Genomic DNA, 27633 nt, shown 5'->3' with positions numbered 1-27633 from the left:
ACAGATTTATCACTGGACATCAATCTTATTGATCTTAGAGAAAAAGCGCGTAACAAATAAGGGGAAGGGTTGTCTGACTATATGTTGATCTCTTATATTGTAGACCAAAGTATCTATACAGCAACAACAATTGCACCACATTCTTTGTACAAGACTAGCTTTTGGTGAGTTCTGAACAAGGAACAATACAAATCAGAGCTAACTGATTATCCCACAACAGCAACTTGCGTCAAATATGCGTAGGGGATGTAATAGGAATGAGCCTCACCAACTCAACAAAGAACTACAAACATCAAAATGTGAGCTTCTAGTTGCTCAGATCGTGGAAGAACTCTGGAGGTATTGACTGAGGGCAGTACTTCTTGGCCACAAACTTGTACTGAGGCAAAAAAGAAACGTCTCAGATTAGAATAGGCCATTTGGACATGAATATAAGTTCATATGAATTTCAGAAAAAAAACATAATATCAACGAGTAAGAAGGATTCTAAACAGCCGCTGCTTACATCATTGTTACTTCGCTGGGAGAGGAAAAGAGAAAAAGAGAAAGAGAATCTTCTTACCTTGTGTTGACAGTACTTCTCCCTAACTGCAGCTAAGTTAGAACCACTGCCATTACAACACAGGTGATGCAGCACTTTCACACAATCACACAAATCAGAGGCTTGGTAGGTTGTGTAGTGTCTTAATGTAGAATTCTGAATCAAAAAAAAGAGAGAAACCAAACTCCATGTCAGGCAAGAGGGAATAAAATGTCTTGGCAAGAAATAGAATCTGTCAAATACTTTCATACATACCCAAGGCTTCTGTGAAGGGGAAAGTATATATTTCGCCAAGAAAGTAGCAGAAGCAGCTATCAGCGATGGGGCATAGCCAAGCATGCTGTATTCTAGAAGAGATAACTCTCCAATATAGTGGGCCAAGTACTGGAACAGCAGTGGTGGAACCTACAAAAAGTTTGAAGTTGGTGATTGAACACCATTGTCTCAATGCTATCAAAATAAGGTGAAAATAGACAAAGTGAATAATAACATCAGTATATAACAGCAGCCCACGTTCAAGTCAAATTCAGTCTTACTGCTTTCATTAATAACAGTCACAAAGAAACTGACAACCAAATATTTACACATCCAAACATGTAAAGACCTAATAGTGTGCAAAATTAACAAGTAAAGGCAGCCATGTCCGAGATGAATACCTCACTGGTCATTTCAGCAACAGAACAAAATCGCCTGCAGAATTGTCATAAACCAGAAATCAACATCCATACTAACAAAAATAGACTTCATGTTTGAATGATAGTAACAAAGCTAGACATGACCTCAAAAAGCACATAGCTGTTGGAGCTGTCATTTCAAACTTCAAATGATTCAGCACATCAGATTCCATTTTCAAAACCTGCACCCATCATATAGCTGAGGACTTGCACAATATAGAATCAACCAACTCAGAGAGCATCAAGAAGTATGACGACTATTCAAAAATAAATTACCAACCTCGTCTTTGAAGTATGTATTGTCCGTAATGTAACAGAACTCTTCCACCTCAGGAACATGAATCTCCTCATATTTACTGGAAAAGTTGACAATAACAAGAACTCTTCCTTCACATTCTTTAATATATTTAGATAGCCAAGGAGATGCACATCCACATGCACAAAGAGATATTGTTCAGTAAATAAGAAGTAACTTGAAATCTTACGCTGCAATCATCATGCAAGCAACACCGAGCAGTTGCAATCGTTGCCTTTTCATCACATTGCCAGAAAGATAACGATCTACATAGTTGACAGTGAGAAATAGTGTCTCCGGTACCAGCCTGAACTCTTCAGCAACCTGTAGATTCATTAGAAGTCAAGATCGCCAATCAAGGAAACTATCCTACATCCAAATAGTGCTTGATGATATTGACAATGAGACTTTTTTATAATGCAAGAAAACACCCACTATCAACTTTTGGTTTGGAGAAAAAAAGAAAGATATGTAATGCTTGGTAGACGGTAAACATAAACCAGATAGTGGGTTACGGAAGAGGGCAAAATTCTTGCATTATAAAGCAACACCCTGGCAATATCATCATCACCCATCATAGTTTACCTCTACTAGCCAATCAATCAGAATAGCCCGCATTCCAGAATTAATGTCTTTCTGCACCGTTTCCATAAAGTCCACTGAGGGCCTTCTATTTACCTGAAACCCAAGAAACTGAACAAATCAGATGACTCAGAAGATGGGAGGAAAGTGATAGAGGACATCAAGTTTGAACAGGACAGATAGAAAATAAGATAGCTACTCTTTTTATATCTTAATAAATTTTTAGTGCTACTACAAACCCATGGGGTACCAAACAGAAATACAGGATTATGGCTGTGAAACTCTGACTCTTTAGACTTTAGAGAATTAGTGTAACTGAGGAACTGTACAATCCAGTAACAATATAATTACTGGGATGAAATATTTCTGCAACTACAAAAACAACTTTTGCAAAGCACCAGCAGTTGCAACACCCTACGAATTGTTGACATGTGGCATACATGTAGTTCTAGAATCTTCATATACTAACTTAGTTTTAGATAAAGCTCAAAACAATTCAACACATTCACATGGTAACAAAAAGTGATTATAAATATGAAGTTCACAAAATCAAAAGAAATATGTATACATAAATCAATAACATTCATTACTTAAAAGGTAATGTCAAACCTCAGATTCAAGCAAGTACTTGTATATGTCAGAAGCAATGGTTGCACAGAACTGTGGGTCCGTAAGATTGTTATCTATATCAAGAACTTCTTCTATTGTCACTGTATCTGTAAATATATCTCTCTTCCGAATAATTCCTGAAATCAAGATTTAAAAGATATATGGAAAGGCCAGTCAGTATTATTTGCTTGATTATCTAGCTAGCAACCAATTGATCATGATGTATACAAAGTCCGTTTTGACAGTTTAAATGAAGGAGGATCCTGAACTAAAAAAGATGGGATATCTATAGAGATAGAAAGAGCAGGGGAGAAAAAATGTTATGACCTTCTATTTGTGGGATGTCTGTAATGTGGAGGCTGTTTATCGTCTTCTTCTCAATAGATTTAACTTCTGAAATGTCCTCATTGTCAATATATTCAAATTCTGGACTCTTCAAAGAATTAGAAGTAGACATGCTCTCGTCCAAAGAAACTGAACCACTAACAGATCTGCTTGGAGAGACATCTTTGCTTCTGAGAGCGTGTATTATGCTACTGGGAGCAGGAAAAACAGTACCTCTACTGTTGGGAGAATGGTTAGTGGCAATTGTTTCAATAGACTCAACAGTTCCTGAAATTGACGTGTCACTGAAAGGAACCAAGATGCTTGACTTTGAACTCAGTGATGCCAGAAAAACATTCCCTGAGAGGCCATGATTACTAATGAAAGTAGATGTTTCCTTCTTCGTCTTCACAACTTTTGTTGTACATGGCACCTTCATATGAGAAAAAAATAGTTAATCCTTTTCTCCAGAATAATAATAATTATATTCATCAATACACACCTCTATAGCCTTCGGCTGCAGTCAATACACAATGGAAGATCAAAATGCTTACTGTAACAATAAAACGAATCAAAATTTGATATAACCATTCCACTAGCTTCTCATGTCAATTTCAAAACCCATTGCACCCTTTCAAAGGAAGAAAGCTCAAGAAAATATAGAATTATCTCACAAAACGACATAGTGACACTACTATCATTAACAATGTGCAATAAATTCCATCTGAACCTCTAAAACAAAAGGTCAGACAACTACTAAAACAAGCGAAATATACACTTGTATTGCATGTACTTCACATTGGATAAGAGATTATGGTATTAATTACTAAATCTTGTTATGTTTCTAATAAGGGAAGTTCATAAGTGCTACATAAATGTGTAACTGACTAAATTCCATAGCATGAAATACTCATGTATAACTAGAGAAACTATGTGATCATATAATGGTTGCCATCATTGCCACGCCAAACTTATACTAGTACAGAATAATGAACCAATGTTACAAATCAAGAAAGAGGGACATATGAACATGTACATTCCCTGGATGTCCCATCTACATTTTGAACATTTTGATCCAATACAGCAACTGGTCAATTACTATTCCTACAGAAATAGCTCCGCTTCATTGTATGCGACTTATACTGTAAACATTGATAAGTGATACAGTTAAACTAAAGCTTGAGTTCTGAAAAAGCACATATTAAGTAAACACAATGTTTTTCCAAGAAATAATCCCGAAATCTTCAACTGGTCATGATTTGTTTCTCACAGTAAAAGTTGTTCGGCATTTTATTTTCCTTTGAAACTAAACAACAAAACCCGATTGTGTAAGATAATTGAATAGCCCCATATTGCATTTAAACCCTAGGTCACTTCAAATTGACAAGGAAGAACCATACCCAGTAACTGGGTTACATATACAGCAAAATTCAAGGTTCAACTTCAAGTAATAATCCAATAAATTCATGAATTCAAGAAACAGAAAAAGAAAGTAAAATAAACCAATAATAGCACTGTAAATTATAAATTACCCCACTGTAAATTAAATAGGAATATAGACGCAGTGACGCACCATAGGCTTCGACGAAGAAGCAGAGCTCCGTGAACCAATTTGAGACCCATTTCTTTGGTTCGTGACGTCACACAGAGCGGTTCGCTTCTTCGCCACTTGGGGTTTCGCCGCCATGGCCTTCTTGTTCGGATTCTGCGGAATTGGGAGCCTATTCGCCGAGGACGAAGATGATGAAGGCGGTGCACGGCGGTTCCGGGTCGACATTTTGGGGCCAAAAACCCTAACCCGATCACTCTGCAAGAACCGCAAAAATTGGTTTAGTTTCTAAATCAAGAAAGTGAGTAGGAACTGAGGGAAATGTAGAAGGAATCGGGGTCGGACCTTGGTGGATTTCGTGGCGGAGTTGGGTTTGCGGGCCGGGGTTTCTTGGGGAATTTTCCTTTTCTTGGTTTTTTGGGATTTCTGGAATTCTGGGAGTGGTTTTCAGACTGGGGGAGACAGAGAGGTTTTTCTTTCTGGGCGGGAAAAACGTACGGACTTGGAGTCTTTAGAGAGATCGTGACCGTTCATTGTCTGTAATGAAATCTGGACCGTACGTGTATGGCGGTAGTAATCTTATGTCGGTCTGAACATTAATTCTGGATGATAACGTTGACTTTTGGTAAATAACTGATAAAGTTTGTTAATGGCACCCTAATTCCCTTCCATTTTTTTATTTTATTTTTTTGAAATATTCCACTTTTTCTTTTGTAACTATCAAATACTGCCAAAAAAAAAAAATTAAGTGGCTGAGGTTTTTGTAATGGAGCTTAGTTCTCTTGGGTCAGGCTGAAGATATATCTTTATAGGTTTTTTGAGTGTGAGTTTTATCGATGAATGAATATTATTTTTACAATACAAAGAACATTGAGTTAATCGGTTACAGATATTATTTCATTTTCACACATTTTTTGTTTACACGCTATATTGTTCCTTCTAATTTGTTGCGAGCATGATTTTTCGATTTGGTTCAATCCATCTCACATGACACTACTCTTCACATAGCCATATTCCACATATTTTCTCCGTTAATAGAGTGGTGGGATTTCATTAGCAATTTATGTATTAATTATTACCCGCCGATCTTTTTAATTCTATAGAATATCTACTAACAAAAATTATATGCATGAGTTTTAAGATATTGAAGTAAACTAATTAATACCACAACTTATAGATTAATTTATTATTGGTTAATTAGTTTATTGCTAAATCACCAAGAGAAATATGCGAATTTTGAAAAAAACAATCCAGATAGTCTCTAGTTTTTTTTTTTTTTTCTTTTTGAGGTAAAGATGAAATTTTATTAATGATTTATACGATTACAATCGTAGTGTAGGGCATTCAGAACAAGATAATTAATGAGTGTAGGTTGATATCAACTAGGTAACACATAAGAAGATATGCATTGGGTGTCTATCGAACATCAATGCCGTGGCTCGTGATTATACATTGTTTGTCCCTACTTAGCCATGTTACCTACAACTGTAGTGAAGAATCCTTAATTTCACTAAATATTCTTATTGTGCTAAATATTCAATACATTATTCGTAGCTATGTATTGTTTTAGATTATATGTAACTTTAATTTTGTTAGATTCATGTGATCTAACAAAGACATAACCTAAAACAATATTATTGTATCCGTCAGATCCAAGTTTTTGTTCATCGTGAATAGTAATACTTGTATGAATTTTCCAGTAATTTAAATGGAAATCTTTTATTATTATTTTTTGAAATTGGGAAGTCTTTTATTTTTATTTTTGTTCAAAAAAATTAATGTTAACTGGATCAACAGTAGCCCGGTACTAAATATCAGTATATGGGCTTGAACCCATTTAGAGGCCTGCGCCCAACTATGATCTATTTTTCTTTTTCGTTCACACATCATCGTCCCTCTCAAGTCTTAGCCAAAGCGGGAAAAAGCCCTACCGAGGTTTCAGGCGGGAGTCTTGGAGAAAGAGATCGATGGCGCCACTGGTCCAGAGCTCTCAGCCATGGGTCGAAAAATAGTACACTCCTATCACTCCCAGTAATTACACAGCTCTTAGTTTCATTCTGGGTATTCATTCAGTTTCATTTCGATTTTTGATTTTTCGTGGTCAGTCGGCCGAAGCAAGTGAAAGATGTGGCTCAGCAGGATGAGGTGGTCCGCGTCCTCACCAACACCCTAGAGACCTCAAATGTAACAACCCTTCAGCTTTGCATAACCCTACTGCTATTATTTGATGGATTCCTATTATTTCACGGAATTTCTGTGCTTATTGTTTTGGGAATTGGGGGTTTCAGTGTCCGCATATGCTCTTCTATGGCCCGCCCGGCACTGGAAAAACCACCACCGCTCTCGCCATTGCCCACCAGCTTTTTGGGTTAGACTCTATATTGAATGAACTTGAATTAAAACGATTGCATGCTTTTTACTCTTTGTAAATTTGTTTCCTCAAATTGATTTGTAATTAAGGCTTGTCATGATTCATGAAATAATCAAATGTGTGACTGAGGTAGTAGATATTGGATTGGACTTTGATCACTCCAATATGTGGTTTTGTGGCTTGAGGGGGATTATGCGATTATGTGGGAGTTCAAGTGAACAATAGGAGTAACAGCAGTATCCAATTGTCTATATCATTTTAGTCATATTTCAAATTCTTGAATTGGGTTTTTGTTTTTTGTTTTTGTCCACACTACCATGAAGTTTTATTGGTTTTGTTTGATTTTGATTTTAACAACATTCTCTCTACAGACCTGAACTCTACAAGTCTAGAGTTTTGGAGCTCAATGCAAGTGATGATCGTGGGATCAATGTTGTTCGGACAAAGATCAAAGACTTTGCTGCTGTCGCTGTGGGTTCTGCTCAACGACAGGGGTATATTCTCATATCTATAAAAACTATTATCTCCATTTTTTAGTTCATATATTCTTCTTTTCCATTTTTTTTTTTTTTTACATTTATTCTCTCTTTCTTCACTGCTTCAGGGGTTACCCTTGTCCACCATTTAAGATCATTATTCTTGATGAGGCGGATTCAATGACAGAAGATGCTCAGGTATGCTTGTTAAATGTTCATTACCTAGTAGTTTTTCTTTCTGTAAGAAGTATTACCATTGGTATCTCACAAATTCTGTTATGCAGAATGCCCTAAGACGTACAATGGAAACTTACTCCAAAGTCACAAGATTCTTCTTTATATGTAATTATATCAGCAGGTGCAGTTTCTTTAGTCTTTACTTTGTTTGATTTGGCAATAGTAATTCTGTTTCATATTCTTGCTTTTACTTATAATTTTGGTAATTCAAATATCTTTCGACCGTCTTTTGAGGGTGGGGTGATAAAATACATTTGAAGAATTTGGGTTTATTTGGAGGGATTCGTATACATTGTCATGGTCAATTCACAGTTCTTGGTCATTTGCTCTCCTTCATGAAATTGTTTTGAAAGAACTTGTTAAAGTATTTTGAGGCAAGTAACTGTTGCTGTATATTTGTATTGTAATCGTCTGTAGAAAGCGTAGTTGAAATGCACCATAAGGGAGGTTTCACATGATGTCGTTATCTTTTGTCATGAAATTGGAATATACATGAATGAAGGGTAGGTGTTGCTGCTTGGTGATCTATGTGGTTGTATTTTGTAGGATCATAGAGCCACTTGCTTCAAGGTGTGCAAAGTTCAGGTTTAAGCCACTTTCAGAAGATATAATGATCACCCGTGTACTGCACATTTGCCAAGAAGAAGGACTTGACCTGGAGCCAGAGGTATGCATGTCATGGCTAATACCTTGACTTAGATATGGTGGTTGGTTTAAAATTTGGGTTCTTTGCATCATTATTAGGTTTTTGACATCATCTTAATATAATGTTCTATTGCTGTTGTAGGTTCTGTCAACACTAAGTTCTATCTCACAAGGTGATCTTCGTCGAGCTATCACATATTTGCAGGTAAGTTGTGTTTGGTCAATGAAGGATTGTATCACGAATTTGATCAGTAATCACCAATAAACTAAACCTTTGGATTTAAGTGTCATTGGCCATTGTAATTTCAGCATCCAAAGTTGCTGTATATCTAAATTTTACTTTTGGAATTTTGCAGTCAGCTGCTCGCTTATTTGGATCTTCTATTACTTCAAAGGACCTGATTAGTGTCTCCGGGGTAAGTAAAAAGATACTTAAACATGAGGATGATTTTATACTAGCTTCTTTGTTGTTAGTTATGGTTGGGATGACCTTCATATTGTAGCGCAATGTCTGTAGTTGCAAAAATGGCAAGGACTATTTCTGGAAAAATAGGGTGTTTTGGGATGGTTGAACTTGAAGTTGCACCCCTGCTCAACTAGTTCTTTGATGCCAATTTTGAGCCAATTTTGGGATAAGACGTTGGCGTCCAAAATAACCACCATGTGTCTGATAACCCCTGAATATTTCTACTTTCTTGTTTTTTGTAACTGGGCCAACTGAAGAAATTTGTTATAGAGGTACAGTTCTAGTGTTTCACGCCTTCAGCCATCAACCCAGTGCTAGTGTTTCGCTACAGTGGTCACAGCCTAGGGATGGGAATCTCTGGGTTTAGTCCTGGCATTAAGCATTTAACATAAAATGGCCCCTCTTAGGATTTTTCATACAGTCATGTGTATGACAGCCCAAGACTTAAAACTTCAGTCTTACATCAAAGTCCTTCTTGTCCACATATCTAATATTTCAGTTCTTCAGGTAATTCCACAAGAGGTTGTCGATTCATTTTTTGCTGCTTGCAGAAGTGGCAACTTTGATTTGGCAAACAAGGAAGTCAACAATGTAATTGCAGAAGGATATCCAGTCTCCCAAATGTTTTCACAGGTTCCATGTTTGCACTTTTACTTTTGTTGCTCTGAGTTCATAATGCTTGTCATAGAAATATGGATACTAATAGAATGTTGCTTCCAGTTGTTTGAGATTGTGGTTGGAGCAGATGATATATCAGATGAACAGAAGGCTAGAATATGCAAGAAATTGGGCGACGCAGATAAGGTAACAATGGACAATTTTAACATTTCATAGGCATGTCACAAGTGTTGGTTTTTTAGTTTTGATATCAGTTAAAGATGAAATTCAGCCGGTTACCTAAAAACAATGATATTCTCACAATCAACTCCACTTTTAGAATTTTGATTAGAAACAATACAGGCTGGCCTATATTGTGCAAATATTTATTTTGGTCCTGGTATTTTGCAGCGTCTTGTTGATGGCAGTGACGAATACTTGCAGCTGCTGGATGTTGCAAGCAGCGCAATGCGAGCTATCTGCAACATGCAAGAAGAATTCTCTTAAGTGAATCATTTCAGAACTCAGATGCAGGTGTTTTCTATATTGTAGAAACTAGTTATTGAATATCTTTTGCTGGAACATAATGATGTTGTGAAATAGACGGAGAACTAGCTAATGTTTATTATCTCTTAACATGCGATAGCTTATTGGATTAATGGATTTAGCAGTGAGCATGGGAGACATGGTTAGTGGTTTACCGTTAATTTTACAGGATTATGATTAAGAAAACAATATAATTGAGTCTGTTTCACGTTAACATAATGAACCCACCATTGCAGAGTACTATATATACTTTTTGTCCCATCACTGAGACTTTAAGATTGCTGTCTCGAGTTATTCTTAGATTTGAGAAAAGGACACACTTGAGAGTTCTTCCCTGAACAAAAGTCCGTGAAAGGAGTTCAAATTTATTTGAATTCACGAGTCGGAAATCCTTGAGACGTTGGCAGCTTACTTGAGTAAACTGTGAAGCCCGTGCCCTACCGTACTGTTGGTGTACAGTATTATGGTCATATCAGTTGCTTTTTCAGATGTTGTGTGTGATCAATTTACTAATTTAGAATTTGAACTGTATAAATACGGCCAATCTGGACATGCTACCATGTAATTCATCTAAACTTCCATCAAATAGTGCATAATACGCACGGTCCGATTTCCCATATGTCATTCATGTAGGCGTGTAAGTCTGGTAATAGCGATGATTTATTATTTGTGTGTGTGTGTAACTCTAGTTAGTAAAAGCGATGATACCACATTTCTGTCGCACCTGAAATATCAGAGTTCGAGTTCTTCTCTCTCGCTCTTGTCTTCCTTGTCCAAAAATTAGAGTACTTCTTAAGCACATCCTTAATTCCTTACGTCACAATCAAATCACCCTCCAAGTGCAGTAGTCAAGTAGATCTCTCGAGTTATACTTGGATTTGAGAAAAGGACACACTTGAGATTTCTTCTCTGAACAAAAGTCCGTGAAAAGAGCTCAAATTTATTTGAATTCACGAGCAGGAATTCCTTGAGACGTTGGCAGTTTACTTGGGCAAACTGTGAAACCCGTGCCCTAATGTGTTTTTGATGCACAGTATTAGGGTCATATCAATTACTTTTTCAGATGTTGTGTGTTCAATTTAGAATATGAACTGTATCAATACGGCCGATCTGGACATGCTACCATGTAATTCATCTAGACTTCCTTCAAATAGTGCATGATACGCCCAGTCGGATTTCCCCACATGTCATTTATCTAGTAATAACAATGATTTATTATTCATAACTCTAATGAATAGTAATGTGATATTTCTGTCGCACCCGAAATATCAGAGTTTGAATTCTTCTCCCCCTCTCTTGTCTACCTTGTCCAAAATCCTTGTATGTCACAATCTAATCACCCTCCAAATACGCTAGTCAAGTAAATCACATAAGCACTAAGAGCCAGTCACTAGGCACACATGACTTCAACTTTTAGTGCCTTTTCCTACCCGTGGCGGACTCTGCTAGTCTCAACTAGCAAATGTCACATGTAAATTCCCAATCATGGGACCAAAAAACGTAATGCCTCTGGACCATGTTACCCTCTATACCACATGGCTTTCCGTTATTGCATGATTGAAATTTCTTTGGGCGATTTAATTTATAGATTAAGGTCATGTACTTGACTAGACCAATGACCAATCTATATAGTAGTAGTGGCCGACCCACCCACTTGATTTCCCTCTAATCTCGCCGGGTCCAACCTTTGAATTTTCTCCACACATTAAAACCCTCACTTTCTATATAAACCCTATCACCATTTTAGTGTCACACAGCAGCCATGGCGATTGATGAGTACGATTTTACAAAACCAGGAGCTATCCCATTTCAATGGGAAATACGCCCCGGCGTACCCAAAGTCCAACACCAAACACAACCACCACCACCACCGTCACCGCCACCACAAACTTGTGATTACAATCTTAGTCCTCTCAAACCGCCACCAGCCGGGTTCGATTTCGTGCCTCTAGCCGAGCCGCGGACCTGGTCGTTTCGTTCGGGTTCTGCAACCCGGTCGCGTTCAGAGCGGTGGCGATTTGAGCAGCCCAATATGCTGGCCCGGCGACCTGAGATTGTTTCGTCACCGGGGTGCTTCTTGTCTCCTCTGCTAAGGAGAAAGCTGAGCGGCGGGAAAAAGGGGAAGAGTGGTGGTGCAAGAACAGTACCCGAACCCGAACCCGAACCCGACTGCAGTTCTGACCTTGAAACACTGGCCCGGTGGTCGCTTTCTTCCCGGAAATCGCTGCTTTCGCCGTTCCGTGACTCACCGACGTCGATGTCGTCGTACTCGTCCTACCAGTCGTCCCCGCGACCCGTAAGTGACGCAGAGTGGGCCGGGTTCGGACTGTTTTAGCAAGCTTGCATGGCTTTGAAAGTTTGAATGGTTAAGAGGTTTTTACAGTCATATTCTGGTGTTGTAATTCCAAAGCAGCATCCTGCTTGTAGTAAAAGCATGTTTTCTTTTTACCTTTTTGCCTCTTCCATTATGTAGTATATGTATTATAGTTAGTCAACTCACAAGATTCAAGATCATGAAATGTAGTTGTGGAAAAAGGAAAGCCACTGGGAAGGATGCCCATAAGTTGAAAAAGGAATAAGATGAAGATGCTCTCCATGATTTGCTCACTCTTTTTTCTTCTCAAGGGATTAAAGTGTCCCCGTTTCATGGAAGCAAAATCCCCTAAATTGTGGGATCACAATTATTGTGTGTAAATTATGTCAAACCTCACAGACACTAATCCCTCCAATCATGATTATTTCAGGGTTTGAAATTGAAAAACCAAAACTCCCCAAATTGTGTGATTTAAAATTAGGCTAGATTTTTCTAGCTATACTAGTAAATGCGAAATAAAGTCCCCTAAATTGTGTGATTTAAAATTAGGCTAGATTTTTCCATACTAGTCAAATGCAAAATTTATAGATGCTAAGTCCCCTAAATTTTGGGATTAAAATCCAACAATCAGAATGACAGTTTAGCCCTAGTTCTAGGCTTGAACTAAGAAATTAGGGGATGACTATACCACATGGAGGAAGATCTCAATTGATAGTCTGATAAGTAAAGATTGATTATCTCCCAGTTAAATCTTCAATCATGAAAGACATCTTTCACCGGGTCATTTAGGTCTAACAATTTCAAATTAACATATTCTCCGTGAAGCGAATTGTATTCTATTTCAAGGACTGCCGCTATTCGTAGGAATCATTTTAAAATTGATATAGTTACATTTTTTACCTCATGAAATCCCAATGGTGGGTCTAAAAGCCCAAAAGTGTATGAAACTACCTCAACCCAAACTCACACTAACCCAACAAGGATGGGTTGGATCCTTAACTTTAAACCCAATATAAACCCATCATCCTTCATGACCTCCATGTTCAAATTTCAGACACCTTCTGCCTTCCCTCCCAGTCTCCCATCAAGTCCCAACCCCAACCAGCACTTAGAACAACTTCAACAATGGCATTGACAAGCTCAACCCAGCTCCCCATCTTATCAAACCCAGAATTCACATAACTCATTTTGCATCAACATTCCTTCTTAATCTCCCACCAATATAACCAAAACAAAATACAAACTATGAACCACCCAAAACTTCTGAACCGCAATTACACACCTCTAGTGAACCAAGTCCTTAACTTTAGACCCAATCCCCTCAATTTCAGCCACCACCTCTCAACCATGGACCCCCGACTCAGTCTCCCAAGTCCTAGCCTCCATACCTAGATTCTTCTTCCAGTCTCCTCGCTCCATCGGCCGCCAGGCTAGTTTCCGGCACCGTGCTCCGTTAAAGCAACGCAATCTCAGGTAAGAAACATATAAATTCCACAAAGACACGCTCATTCTTGGCCCAGCTGCCCACAGAGAGCTCAACAAGGTCAATCTGGGTGTGGACAAAGCACTCCAATTTTACTACTGGGTCGAAACCCATTTCAGATTCAACCATAATGAGTGAACTTGCAGAGACATGGCTATTGTTTTGGCTAAACCGAATCGGTTGAAGGCCCTATGGGATTTTGAAAATACAAGGATGAAACGTTTTTCTGGAAAATGGGGATTACAAGGCACGTATCAATTCTTACTGGACAGAAACCAAAAATAATAAATAGAACACCAGATTTTTTGTTACGCAGTGAAAATCTCAAACATGAGACTAAAAACACTGCGGGGCTCTTACTCTTGAGAACCCAAAATAAGAATTAACTTATGATGAAAGATATGTTCTTTACAAACACATATAGCTCTCTACGCGGCTACAATCTCTAGACTCACTACAGTGGTGCTTATCTTGAATCTTGACCGTCTTCTTCACTTGAACGATCACCAAATATCGCTCTTCTTTCTTCACAGCCTTTCTACTGATCTCAAGAGAATCTAAGCATATAAGGAACACAAACAAAAACACTTAAGCAAGGAACAAGTGTCTTTGATTCTTATGGCAAAACTGATATTAAGCAAGCAAGACTCCAAACTAATTCTTGTGTCCAAGGTGCTCCATCTGACCATGCATTTGTAGCAAATTATAAGAGACCAACGCAATATTTTCAATGCACAAAGATTCTACCCTAATTAGACTCTTATTAGGAAAATATCATTTAATTAAAGATATCCAATTAAAGTCAATAAATCCAAAATCACTTAGGATTTTGATAACACGTTTTGACAATCAGAAAATATCTTTATATAAAAGATGATAAACCCAAAAGATACTTTCCTAACACACATGACTAACTCAAAAGGATACTTCAATGTTTTGTATGGGAATGCCAATCCACCAAGTTCTGCAAAACTTGTACCTACATTCTCCCCCTTTGGTATTCCTATATAAAACTACCATATTTGAGACAACACTCCCCCTCAACAACTACTTGAGGAACCCTACTTGGGAAGAAGCCATCCCTGAAACACTTATCACACATTGGTAAAATGCATAAGATAGAATAATGTTAGCATAGTCACACATCTAATTAATTAATTTCTCCCCATTTTTTAATAGGAATGACAAAATGAACTTATGTAGCGGAAGCAATGTAGAAGGAGGATCACAAATAGATGGTGCACAATAGACACAAGCCCAAGTTGAATCAATCAGAGGAAGATATTCCAAGTATTAATACTCTCCCTAAGTGTGATCATGTGATGAGAGATGCAAGAATGAAATGCAAACACACAATGAGTGGGTTGTATCCAAATGCTAAGAACAGAGTTAATTCGCATAGCTTTTCCAACAAGAGTAATACCACTTAACCATAAATAAGAGTGCAATAAAATAAGTTCACACGAGTGAATTGATTCCGACAATCACAAGGTAAGATAGAGGGTGATCGAGTATTCTATACAGTGGCGAAGCCATGATTTTGAACTTACTAGGGCACAAAATAATAATAATAATAATAATAATAATAATAATAATAATAATAATAATAATAATAATAATAATAATAATAATAATAATAATAACAATAATAATAATAATAATAATAATAACATCAAATATAAAAGCTCTCTAAATGAAATATCTAGTGCAATGAGATTTCAGATTCTGAAATCATTTCATATTAGTTTTCATAATCTATACTATTAAAAATGTATTTCTCAATATATGAAATAAAGCAGAAAATTCTCTTTTTGAGAACTATAATATTTTGATCTGAATTATCTAAAATTAAATTCTCTAAAGTTATGTGAACTTCTTGAAATCACACAATCCTCCGTCAAATCTAACAGGTAGAAGAATGAACACATCAACTAATACATATTGAAAATGATTTTCAACATTTTCTCTTCAAAATTGAGGTTAACTTGGGTTGGTTTATAGGACTCCTCTTGAATTGTTCTTCAATGAGAATATTTCATGGTTGTCCATTTAAAAACCTGTCATGATCGTGAAGTTCAATATGATTTGTGAAGTTAATTACTTAATTAGATTGTTTTGGCCTTTGATTTTCATTAAAAATAAATAAAATCCTTTAGATATTCACAGTTGACATACATGAAAAGATGAAACTAGCCATCATCTCTCCAAAAAAATGAAGGTGAACAAATTAAAGAGTAGACTAGCAGAGGATCAGGCACATGGGAACTCTTTGCAATTAAAATGATAATAGCCAAATCAGAATCTTCCAACAGCAAAGTGGTACAATTAATATATTTTGTCAAGAAATTTTACTGAGGCACGGGACCCAGTTGGTCCCTTATTGCCTCCGCCCCTGATTCTATACCTCTTGTTGTGAAGAGTGAACATATCTCAAGATGGGGTGTGTAATATTTGTGGAAACTTGAAAAGTAAGGCTCACATACGAAACAAATTTAAGCACGGAAACTATATTCCCCCTTATAACACCGTGTAGGCATGGTTTTGATTTTGATTTTTTTTTTTTGCCTTTCACACACATTAACATTTTTGCTTAAGAAAACTACGACCCATGTAACGAGTATTATGCTAGCAGCTCCCAAGTCAGATAACTTTAGGGTACTAGATGTAACAAGGACATCCCAAAGAGCACATCTACTAGAGTAAATAGTTTCACAATCCACCGGGGTGACCAAACCATTCCCGTTTCTTCCCAATCCTCATATCGTTCGTCACGACCGAGACCTGTTTACTTTGGGAATAGCCAGGCCATGCTCCATAAATGATTTTTTTTTTCAAGGAGCAGCAAAAATAAGGAAATATTCCGTACAAGAGTATTGAGAACATGCCAACCAACAAATATGACTTACCACCACTTAGAGTATGTGTGCATGTGAGGATTCAAGGTGATAGAGAATATGTTGTTCAAGCTCACAATTACAGAGTGACGCAAAAGAAAATTCAAAAACGTGCTAGGCACCTCATTGCACACAGATTTAAAGAAAAGAGTACAGCACTTGTCAATCTAAGTTCAAAAATAATCTGTTAGACATTCGGGGATTCAAATCACCATTTCAATCCAGAATTTCTAGAAACTGAACTAAACACTGCAGAGACAAAACTAATAATGCACATATACTATGACAAAGATAATAATGCACCTATCTTACGATGAAAACATACAATATGAATGCATGCAAAAATGGATCAAATGAAGTGAGAGTATCAGTACTTAGAGCATCCACCAACAGTGCTTCTAAGTAATTCAAATTGAGTTCTGTCTAAAGGCCTAGTAAATGAATTAACCAATTTGTGTTCAATAGGAACGAAAGCAAGCTCAAGCATATTATCAAGATTATTTGTATGAGCAGAAAAATGATTATTTGAACCTTTTTTAATCCAAATTTTCTTCTGCTTTGTTTTTCTTTCCGGATCCACGGGAATTGAAGCTAGCTTTGCAATTCTGGCGATCAGATTCAGACCCTCTTTCAACTCAGCTTGCAACGAGGCAGGTGAGTTAATTCTCAACGTTTTCCTCTGATTTTGAGTAACCCTGCGAAGCACATTGCACCTAGGACGTATGTGTCCTAATTTTCCACAATAATGACAAGTAGGAATAAAGTTTTTGGGGTTGTGAATATACCTGGGCTGACAGAGTTTGTCAGGACTTAGTGAGGAGCTTTTCTGAAGTGTTTGGTGAGCCATACGTGGTTCTGATTTTGCAAGCAACTTGGAACCAGACCAATTTTTACAAGAACTTTGTGGCTGACTTGATGAGCTTTCACATTCCACACCTTTTACAAACATTAAAGACTTGCAAGTCTCACCATTGTATCCTAATGCTGCTTTGTTGCAATGAGCTTTGCCTAATCCAATCATTTTTGAGACTTTTTCAGACCCTATAGAGAACTTGTTCAAGCTTTCCTTGACCCTCAATAATTCATCCTGCAACTTCTCATTTTCAAGGGTTAGTGAAACATTTAGATTAGATTGAGCTTTTATTTCAACCTGCAAAACTTTGATTTTGTTAGTGAGCTCATCATGATTCTTGTCCCAATCTTGAGACCCGGCCTTACCCTGCAAAACTTTGATCTTATCAACAAGGTTAGCATGCTCTTCTTCCCAATCTCTGAAAGAAATTTCAAAATTTTGCTTAATTCTTTCTTTTTCCACTCTTAATGATTCAACTTCTTTTTCAAGTTTGTAATTTTTTTTAAGAACAATTTTTGAAGCATTATACAATTGCTTACACTTTTCATTTGTTTCTTCATCAAGAGTATCATCTTCTAAATCAGAAACATCACATAATTTAGAATCAAAAGAGGAAGTAAGAGCACGATTTACCTCTTCACCATTAGATTGAGAGCCTTCATCACTGTCACTCCATGTAGATTTTAGAGCCTTGTTTCCACGCAAATTATACCTCTTATTGGCACAATTGGCAACAAGGTGTCCAATTCCACCACACTAAAAGCATTTAGGTTTGTTAGGAACAATTTTCGAAGAGTTTCCAAAGGATTATTTGTTTTTCAGAAAATTTTTGAACTCTTTTGTCAACAACGATAAATCCACATAATCATCATCAACATCATCTTTCTTTTTAACAGAAGAGAAAGCAATATTTTTTACCTTTTTCTCGGGCCTGATCCTCATCTCAAAAGTTTTGAGATTACCTATAAGTTTGTCAAGAGAATAGGTGTCCAAATCTTGAGTCTCCTCTATAGCTGTCTGTTTGGATTGAAACTTTGATGAAAGAGACCTAAGAATTTTCTTGACAATCCGATGCTCTTCAAAAGGATCACCAAGACTGTGACACTGACTTGTCACGTTCATAAGACGAGCATGAAAGTCATCTATTGATTCATCCTCCCCCATTTGCATGTTCTCAAACTCCAAGACAAGTCTCTGAAGCTTCTGACCTCTAACCTTTTTATTTCCTTCATAAGTGACCTGAAGAAGATATATCCCATGCTTGTTTAGCCGTGTCACAATGGCTGATTCTCACCCTCTCCTTCATGGATAAAGCTATGTATAAAGAATTTCGTGCCTTGAAATCACAACTTCTATTCTGAACCTCCTCTTCTGTCCATTCTTTCCTAGGTTTAAGAATTCTTGCAGATGATCCTTCTGTTTTCTTTGATTCTTCAGCCTTGGTTGGGTGTTCCCATCCATTCTCAACAACATTCCACATGTTTTCATCCTGAGAGTAGAGAAAAGCCCTCATCATAATATTCCATTGTGAATAGTCTTCACCATCAAACAAGGGTGGGCAATTTATAGACCTAGAGGCTCTCTCACTTTCCATCCTTGACTAGGGATAAACTAAAAAAAGCTTTAGAACCTGCTCTAATGCCAAGTGAAAATACAGGGATGAAACGTTTTTCTGGAAAATGGGGATTGTAAGGCACGTATCAATCCTTACTGGGCAGAAACCAAAAATAATAAACAGAACACTAGATTTTTGGTTATGCAATGAAAACCTCAAACATGAGACTAAAAACACTGCGGGGCTCTTACTCTTGAGAACCCAAAATAAGAATTAACTTAGGATGAAGGATATGTTCTTTACAAACACATATAGCTCTCTACGCGGCTACAATATCTAGACTCACTAGAGTGGTGCTTGTCTTGAATCTTGACCGTTTTCTTCACTTGAACGATCACCAAATATCGCTCTTCTTTCTTCACAGCCTCTTTACTGATCTCAAGAGAATCTAAGCATATAAGGAACACGAACAAGAACACTTAAGCAAGGAACAAGTGTCTTTGATTCTTATGGCAAAACTGATATTAAGCAAGCAAGACTCCAAACTAATTCTTATGTCCAAGGTGCTCCATCTGACCATGCATCTGCAACATATTATAAGAGACCAACACAATGTTTTCAAAGCACAAAGATTCTAGCCTAATTAGACTCTTATTAGGAAAATATCATTTAATTAAAGATATCCAATTAAAGTCAATAAATCCTAAATCACTTAGGATTTTGATAACACGTTTTGACAATAAGAAAATTGTTTAAGGAAAACTGAATTGGGAGAGAATTGAGTCATACTTTCATTGATAATATGGGCCTCTTTATATAGAAGATTACAAGCATAGAGATAGAGTTGTACATGGAAACATAATCGTACATTGATTGGATATCTCCTAAGATTCTCTGAGAATATCTCTAATATAAACCCTATTTCAACTAGAGCAAGTAACCTCGAGTTTGGGCCAGACACATATTCTGAATTTACTTGAACACTTCCCCTTGTGTCGCCCAAACGTGGTGCTCCTCTCGTTGCCTCATTAAAAACCTTGCCGAGTAACAAAAACCCAGTGGGACAAAAATAACCTCGGTCGAAGGAGAAAAAGAGCACAACGCACCATTTACGTTTCAAGACCATACATGTAGACACCTCCCCCTGACGACTACGGTCATTGAAGTTTGGATAACTTCCGCAAACGATGCTACCAACATGTTTCTCGAAAGTGGAATTTAGGCAATGACTTAGTGAGCAAGCCTGCCGCACTGTGCTCAGATGGAACCTAGTTCACTTCGATCTTGAGAAGAGTTTGTTGTTGCTGATTATACTTGGTATGGTCGCTTTTGATGTAGCCTTGCTTCAAAACAAGCAGCATTATCCTATATACTCGTAGGCTCATATGTGGTAAACTTCAAACCACAATTGTTCGAACATGCATAATTATGGATCCAATCCATATACATTCACAAACCACTTCGTGAAGAGCAAGAATCTCTGCATTATTCGAAGATATAGCGACTAAGGTCTGTTCTGTAGACCTCCAAGATATCACGGTATTTTCCCATGGTGAACACTTAACCAGTTTGGGAATGACCTTTGTATGGGTCAAAGAGATACCTAACATCAGCAAAACCTTCCAAAATACTTATGTTGTTTTGGGATAGGGATAGTGGACGCAGGCTAGTGTTGGCGGCATTCCTGGTGTGTGATGGGTCCGAATCCATCATCTCTCTGTAGGGATAGAACAAGCCCATATCAATTGTGCATCTCAAGTACTGAAAGATATCTTTTACACCAATCCTAATGGCGTCGCGTTGGCTCAGAGCTATATCTTAGCTAACAAGCTTACTGCAAATGAGATGTTCAGTCTTGTGCATTTAGCTAAGTACAATAATGCGCCTATTGTACTAAGTCAGATACTTCTGCCTCTAGCACATCTTCGTCATCATCCTTTCGACGAAAAGGATCATTTTCAGGATCAAGACTATGGACGATCATTGGGGTGCTTGAAGGTTTGACCTTGTCAAAATGCCTAAGCATCTATCGACAATCAACACGATGCTCAAGTTCCAAACCGAGACATAATCGTGTTCTCCGAAAATCCTTCATCTCAAATTCAGATTTCAAATGTTCAGCGGTTTCCCTTAACTCTTCAAGAGCTTCCAATGAAGATCATGTCCAACATGAACCGCGATAGAATCCGAAACTTGTTATAGAAACGTGTGGGCATATCCCTTCCCAATAAAATAGTCACTTTAGTGAGCGTTTCAATCTTATTGTAAACGTGCTCTGTGGTCAAGAGCCACTTGACTTGGGTAGATAAAGTTCACCACGAACCTTCATGTATATTTCGTATCTAGATCCCCATATAGATACGTAGTGACCACATTTGTAAGTTGCATATTCAGTTATTTGGAAACTACCAAGCTGACAAGGTAGTAGAGTGCAATGACATCCATTACGAGAGAATATGTCTCATCGTAGTCGATTCCAAGGCGTTTTGTGAGAAGCCTTGCACCATAAGGCGAGATTGTCATCTCTTTTTCTCATCATGCTTTCTAACGAAGACCCATAAGTCAATATGTTTTATGTTAGGAGGTGTTGGCATCACTGGCTCGAAAACCTTCCTCTTTGTTAGAGAATCCAACTTAACTGGATCGCAACTTTCCATTTTGGCCAAATCTCTCTATGTTGGCATTCATTCATCAACGGAGCGTGGTCCTATATCATCTGACTCAAAAAACTCATGCGCAACGAAATGCACAACTACATCATCAATTATGATGGAGTTTCTATCCCACGTCTCATGTACACTAGTGTAATTTTCATAGAGCTCTATATTCTCAGGAATAGGTTCTGATGTTGAGGTGTCCCCCAACGATAACCATAACGTGGAAGATTCTCATGAGACGGATTTTGAGTGTCGATGATCAAAGGATTGGAGTGTGTCAAAGCATCCTTTGAACCCACGGGCCTCCCACGCATCCTAGCTGGGGCCATGGCCTGTAATGCCAGAGTGCCACTCTCTTTGGTGTTGGCGCCATGCCTACCTCTGTGTAGGGTGGCGCTACGTCCTCTTGTAGGGACGTACTTCCTTGCAGGCATATTTGCAGCAGATGTGTGATCTCGTCACTTTAGTAGGGATCGAGATGAGAAATAGTGGGGACAGGCCACGACAATTCCTGTCGTTTCTACTAAACATTCGTGTTCTTATCTCTCCCTAACGACGGGAAGACTGTCTCATCAAAGTGACAACCCGAAAATCTAGCAGTAAGGAGATCGCCTTGCAAGGGCATTAAGTGTCGGACGATTGTTGGAGTCTCAAATCCAACGTAGTTGTCCATTCGTCTGTACGGACCCATCATAGAGCGTTGTGGCGGCACAATTGGCACATAAGTGGCACACTCAAAAATGCGTAAGTACGATACTTGTACCCAGTCACTAGCTGTAACACAAAGGTAGATTGAGTGGCGGTGGGTCGTAGACGAATTAGCATAGGTGCATGCGATATTTCATCACCCCAAGCGGATATTAGGAGATTGGTGCGCATTACCAATGTCCGGACTACCATCGTAGACATTTCTGCGAGACTATTTGGGTGTGTTCATGGGAATGTGATGTCTAACATCAGTCCTAATGCAATAACCATCGAAAGTCTTCAATGTAAACTCGCTAGCATTGTCAAGTCCAATTGACGGAATAGGATGATCCGGGGAGTGAGCCCGTTGTCATATGATATTTGCTAGGAGTGTAGCATAAGCAACATTACAAGTGGACAATGGCAAAACACGTGACCAGCGTGTTTGCGTAACAACTAATATCATGAGATATTTAAACGTCCGCAAGTTGGTTGAATCAGTTCATAGAATCCCCATGGATTCTATGTAAGAACATAATGAGTATTTCCATATCCCTTGCATAGGACGGTCTCGGTCCTAATTTCCCTAAGGAACGGGCTTTGCAAAACGAGCGAGAGGCTTTAGAAGCAACCAATGAGAATTTTGGTTGGGCATGAGCGTCTGAAACGTTATTTGAAGCAAGTTGGTGATTGCAGCATCACCTAGGGTGCCATCACCATGATGGACGCCATCCATGGTGTCGTGGATAGGGACTGCGCCAACCCTAGGCTGGTGGTGGACGGAGGCGGTGCCCTAGGCAGCTGCATCGGTCACACTTAGTCCAGAAATCAACTTTTGATTCATGCTTCGTTTCGCTCGAAAGGAATGATGTCCATGTGAAGTCTTTAGTAGACAGATCATCATATCATGACTAGGATGATCTATCCTGTCGTGACAAAGCCAATATGTGTCTAAATCCAAGAGATCTTCTCTCATAACTTTATTGGATTAATAGCTCGAATAGTGACATAGAATCCACTAGAGAGACACATAAACTTCTCTAAGATGCGCCTTTGTTTTGCAATCATTAGAGGTATTGCAAAGGGACTCATTTTCGTTCTCTACATGCGTTTTCGCATGGAATCCGTTGGCTATTCATATGTGCAACTGGCCTTAGGAGCGTAGAGAGTTTATATGACAGTAATTAAGGTGCCATTTGGCAAGTGGAACTTGGGCTATTCCATATCCTTGAATTAATACTGATGGCCCAGCCATAGTAGTCACAAAAGTCATATGCTCAGAATCAAAATGGAGTCATAAAGAACTCGAAATTTTATTCATAAGCCAACGGAGTTACATCATTGTCTCTTTGACTAAACAAAATCTAATCCAAAATGATAGCCAACGCAAAACAATGGTAGTCGTCTAACTTATTTCGGTAATTCCAAAATAAATGTGACCAGGTGAGTAGAGAGATGTCGGTGGAGCAAGGCTCGCTTAAGTACCACTAATCTCAGAACCTTCCTAGACATCACACTTACTTTGAGTGAGCCTACTTTGAAGAAAAACTAAACCATTAGCATTTACTACAAAACTATATGGCAATTGCCTATTACCTCTCTTGGAAAAATAAAGACTTAAACAGAATTGGCTATCTATTGATCCCAGCCAGAATTGTAGTCTTCAACCCTTCACTCTAGATCATCTTCTTGATCTTCTTTTTCCATATGGTGAGCTTCTCTTGCTTCACAATATGCTTTGTAGGCGGTGACGATTTCTTCACGAGCTCTACAAATGTGTGCCTAATGATTAGACACTCCACATCGAGAACATACATCTCTTTGCTCAAACTTCATTGATTGAGGCGCTTTGAAAGCGTCATTCAGATGGTTCTTATTGTTGGTGGCGCCAGAGGCGTTGCCTCCTTCTCTCTTTCCACGTTGACCTCTTTGGTGTCGTGTTCGCCTATTTTGGCTATTACCTTCCCAAGTAGAGCGATTATATGGACCAGAAAATCCAAAAGTATCCCTAAGGTTAGGGTTTCACTCTTGGCGCCTTCTCTTAGGGGCGCGACTATAATTGGATTCTGGAATATACTCTGTTCCAACGGATCTCGAATTATAGTTCTTCACAAGGATGTTTTCATGCTTTTCAGCTACATTCATAGTTCCAATGAGTTCATGAAACTTTGTGATCCATCTTGCAGTAACATCGATTCGATAGTTCTTAGCAACCATCAATGCAGAGACGGGGAAAGTAGAGAGAGTCTTCTCAATCAACATCGCATTTGTGATCTCTTTACCACAGAATTCCATAAAGGAATTAATGCGAAGTGCTTCCAAGTTGTAGTCAAGAACTGAATTGAAATCACAGAAGCGGAGGCTATGCCATCTCACTTATAGGTCAGGAAGCAGGGAGTCACGGACGTTGCCAAATCTATCTTCGAGTGAGACCCACAACCTTATGGGGTCTTCTTCATTCATACACTCATACTGGAGCGAATCATCCATATGACGAGTCATTAGGATGATGGCTTTTGCCTTATTTGCCTCTAAGGCTGCTCTATTTGCTTCCAAAGCTTGAGCTTGCTCAATAGTTAGCACGTCCTGGCTAGGCTCGAGAATCCTATCCAAGATTCCATCAGCCTTGAGATGCTGGCGGATATCACGAACCCACCTGTGATATTCAGAGCCAGTTGTTCCCAATGGAGCAAAGTCCAATTTGTTCAGGTTACTCATCCTGAAAGAGAACAAGAAATTAGGGTTAGTTTCGGAATGAAAAAGGTTACCACGAAAACAAATAAAATTTCTGAGCGCAGTCGCTTCCAAGAAATTAGGAATTTCCGAGCGTAGTCGCTTCCAAGAAATTCGATTCCAAGAGGGGTTAGATTAGATCGAAACAATGATGTTTGCGGTCGATCTTTTTATCTCAACAAACTCTAAGTTTGGAGAACTCTACAAGCTTCAAGCTTGTAGTGAGCACGAACCCCCACAGTTTGGCTTAATTTGGTCTCCCCTATAATAAAGAAAAGGGGGTAGAAGAAGGGAGGTTGCAAGTCCCTGAAAAAGAAGAGAAATTAAATTTAAAAACTCTAAAAAAAGGGGAACGTTTAGTAAAAAATACCTCGAAATAGGTCACCAAAAAATTTGACCGGAAAAAGTCGCAGGAAAATGGCTGGAAAAGTCGTCGGAAAGTGGCTGGAAAAGTCGTTGACCAGGGGTTGACCGTCATTGACTGAGTGCTGACGTGGCACTGATGCTGATGTGGCAGTGGGTCCTGCTGCTGACGTGTAGTGATGATGTGGCAGTGCTGATGTGGCAGTGGGTCCATGTGCTGACGTGGAAGTGGGCCTCTGCCTTGGTCTTGGGCTTCTTTTCCTTCCCCCCTCCCTTTTTTTTCTTTTCTTCTCTTCTTCTTTTCTGCAGGTTCAAGACACAGATGCTCAGGTGGCCGGTTCATGTATTTTTAGGCCGGTTTTTGAACTTTTTCTTCCGGTTCCTGAAACTTCAGATCAGTGGGCTTCTGCTATCAAAATTTGGTGGAAATTAAAGGTCCAGAAGATGGTGAACCGGTGGAATATTTGCTACGTGTTGTATGGAGCTTCCGGTGGCCGGTTTGGTAGGTTTCCAGCCGGTTCTTGTGGTGTCGCCGCCGGTTTTGGATTCCTGGAATAGAGTTCTTCAATGTGTGAGATGGAGGCAGAAAGGCTTCAAGGTTTTGTATTCGGATTCAAGGTTTTTAGCTTCTTGAATCAGGGTTTGGCTATTTGTTTCAGGGTTAGGGCTTCGTGCTGATAACGTGTTTAAGGAAAACTGAATTGGGAAAGAATTGAGTCGTACTTTCATTGATAATAAGGGGCCTCTTTATATAGAGGACTACAAGCATAGAGATAGAGTTGTACATGGAAACATAATCGTACATTGATTGGATATCTCATAAGATTCTCCGAGAATATCTCTAATATAAACCCAATTTCAACTAGAGCAAGTAACCTCGAGTTTGGGCCAGACACATATTTTGGATTTACTTGAACAAAAATATCTTTATATAAAAGATGATAAACCCAAAAGATACTTTCCTAACACACATGACTAACTCAAAAGGATACTTCAATGTTTTGTATGGGAATGCGAATATACCAAGTTCGGCAAAACTTGTACCTACAGATTTTCTCAAAGACATGTCAAGCTGGCAAAGAGAGGGAGTGGTGAAAGCCCTCTTGTTACGACACAGTCCATCACCTTTTTGATGAAATGCCTAGGAGAAGAGGGCTTGGATAATGAAGCATTGGAGGCTTTCTATAGAATGAAGCAGTTTCATTGCAAACCGGGTATGTATGCTTACAACACTATTATTTACGCGCTTTGCAGAATAGAGAATTTTAAGAAGGCCCAGTTTTTACTGGAGCAGATGGAGCTACTGGGGTTTAGATGCCCGCCGGATACACGTACATTTAGTTGTACGATTTTGATAAGCTCTTATTGTAGATATGGGTTAGAGATTGGGTGTAGGAAGGCCACTAGGAGGCGGTTGTGGGAAGCAATCCACATGTTTCGGATATGCTCTTTAGAGGGTTTGTTCCTAATGTTGTCACTTACAATGTTTTGATCAATGGTTGTTGCAAGACTTACAAGATAGAGAGGGTGTTGGAGTTGTTTGAGGATATGAAGAAGAGGGATTGTACCCCCAACCGGGTTACTTATGATTCGTTTATTAGATACTATGCTGCTGTTAATGAGATTGATAAGGCTGTTGATATGTTAAGAAGGATGCAGAGGCTGAATCATGGATTAGCCACTTCGAGTTCATATACCCGATCATTCATGCCTTGTGTGAGGCAGGAAGGGTTACAGAAGCCCGAAATTTTCTTGTTGAGTTGGTTGATGTAGGGTTAATACCTAGAGAATATACTTATAACTTAGTTTGCAATGCACTGAGTTCAACGGGAGAGCTCAATTTGCTTGCAGCTTGATGATGGACTCTGCAGCTCCTAGTTTAACCCAGAATCATGATACATAGGTACAACCAAAAAAGGTAGCAATAGGGTCAAGGAAACCCAGCAAACATATAAAATTAAAATAAGGCCCAACCCCGGACCAGTCTAGATAGATCCACAATCCCCCCACCCACCACCTGTTATATTACAGCATTGGTAGAAACCAATGCTACAGGGTCAATCGGATCATTCGTATGCACTAAAGTTCTAGTTGTCTAACTAGGGATTCCTCCAGCTTGGCGTTATTGGAAAGCTTTAGTTATCTTGAAGTTCAAATGAGACTCAAGAACTCTGGCACCCAC

General features: G+C 38.6%; 2 protein-coding genes and 1 pseudogene across 4 annotated transcripts; 2 read left to right on the top strand and 1 right to left on the bottom strand.

Moving 5' to 3' along the window:
• Positions 1–5: 5 nt before the first annotated feature.
• On the bottom strand, positions 6–5069 carry LOC112172480 (cyclin-A1-4). 3 transcript variants are annotated; one of them, XM_040508015.1, is made up of 12 exons: positions 4920–5069; positions 4599–4832; positions 3029–3458; positions 2702–2838; positions 2096–2203; positions 1701–1834; positions 1496–1571; positions 1321–1397; positions 1198–1231; positions 797–946; positions 563–697; positions 6–379 (listed from the first exon to the last, which is right to left on the bottom strand). In XM_040508015.1, the coding sequence occupies exons 2-12, from the start codon at positions 4800–4802 to the stop codon at positions 308–310; spliced, it is 1557 nt and encodes a 518-aa protein (XP_040363949.1). In that variant the 5' UTR covers positions 4803–4832; positions 4920–5069; the 3' UTR covers positions 6–307. The 3 variants fall into 3 exon arrangements, with proteins under 3 accessions (XP_040363949.1, XP_024165607.1, XP_040363950.1); XM_024309839.2 differs by having other exon boundaries at positions 2096–2188; XM_040508016.1 differs by having other exon boundaries at positions 3260–3458.
• A 1366-nt stretch (positions 5070–6435) lies between these two features.
• On the top strand, positions 6436–10052 carry LOC112173232 (replication factor C subunit 4). The gene is made up of 12 exons (XM_024310822.2): positions 6436–6585; positions 6680–6758; positions 6863–6942; positions 7317–7439; positions 7550–7619; positions 7706–7779; positions 8205–8325; positions 8446–8508; positions 8660–8719; positions 9277–9402; positions 9490–9573; positions 9778–10052. Exons 1-12 carry the CDS (start codon positions 6542–6544, stop codon positions 9871–9873), a joined length of 1020 nt encoding a protein of 339 aa, XP_024166590.1. The 5' UTR covers positions 6436–6541; the 3' UTR covers positions 9874–10052.
• Positions 10053–11674: 1622 nt separating this feature from the next.
• Positions 11675–27307, top strand: LOC112171655 (annotated as a pseudogene).
• Positions 27308–27633: the final 326 nt, after the last annotated feature.

Source organism: Rosa chinensis, chromosome 6 (assembly GCF_002994745.2).
Source record: "Rosa chinensis cultivar Old Blush chromosome 6, RchiOBHm-V2, whole genome shotgun sequence".
NCBI lineage: Eukaryota > Viridiplantae > Streptophyta > Magnoliopsida > Rosales > Rosaceae > Rosa > Rosa chinensis.
Note: the sequence above shows the minus strand (reverse complement) of the source record. Positions and strands in the feature narration are given on the sequence as shown.

Excerpts from the sequence above, each read along its gene's own strand:
- LOC112172480 (XM_040508015.1), bottom strand. The coding sequence starts at position 4,802 with ATGTCGACCCGGAACCGCCGTGCACCGCCTTCATCATCTTCGTCCTCG. Across the intron at positions 2,839-3,028 it reads AGACATCCCACAAATAGAAG|GAATTATTCGGAAGAGAGAT; the intron begins GTCATAACATTT and ends TCTTGATTTCAG. Across the intron at positions 380-562 it reads AGAAGTACTGTCAACACAAG|TACAAGTTTGTGGCCAAGAA; the intron begins GTAAGAAGATTC and ends TTTTTGCCTCAG.
- LOC112173232 (XM_024310822.2), top strand. The coding sequence starts at position 6,542 with ATGGCGCCACTGGTCCAGAGCTCTCAGCCATGGGTCGAAAAATA. Across the intron at positions 7,440-7,549 it reads GGTTCTGCTCAACGACAGGG|GGGTTACCCTTGTCCACCAT; the intron begins GTATATTCTCAT and ends TCACTGCTTCAG. Across the intron at positions 8,509-8,659 it reads GAGCTATCACATATTTGCAG|TCAGCTGCTCGCTTATTTGG; the intron begins GTAAGTTGTGTT and ends GGAATTTTGCAG.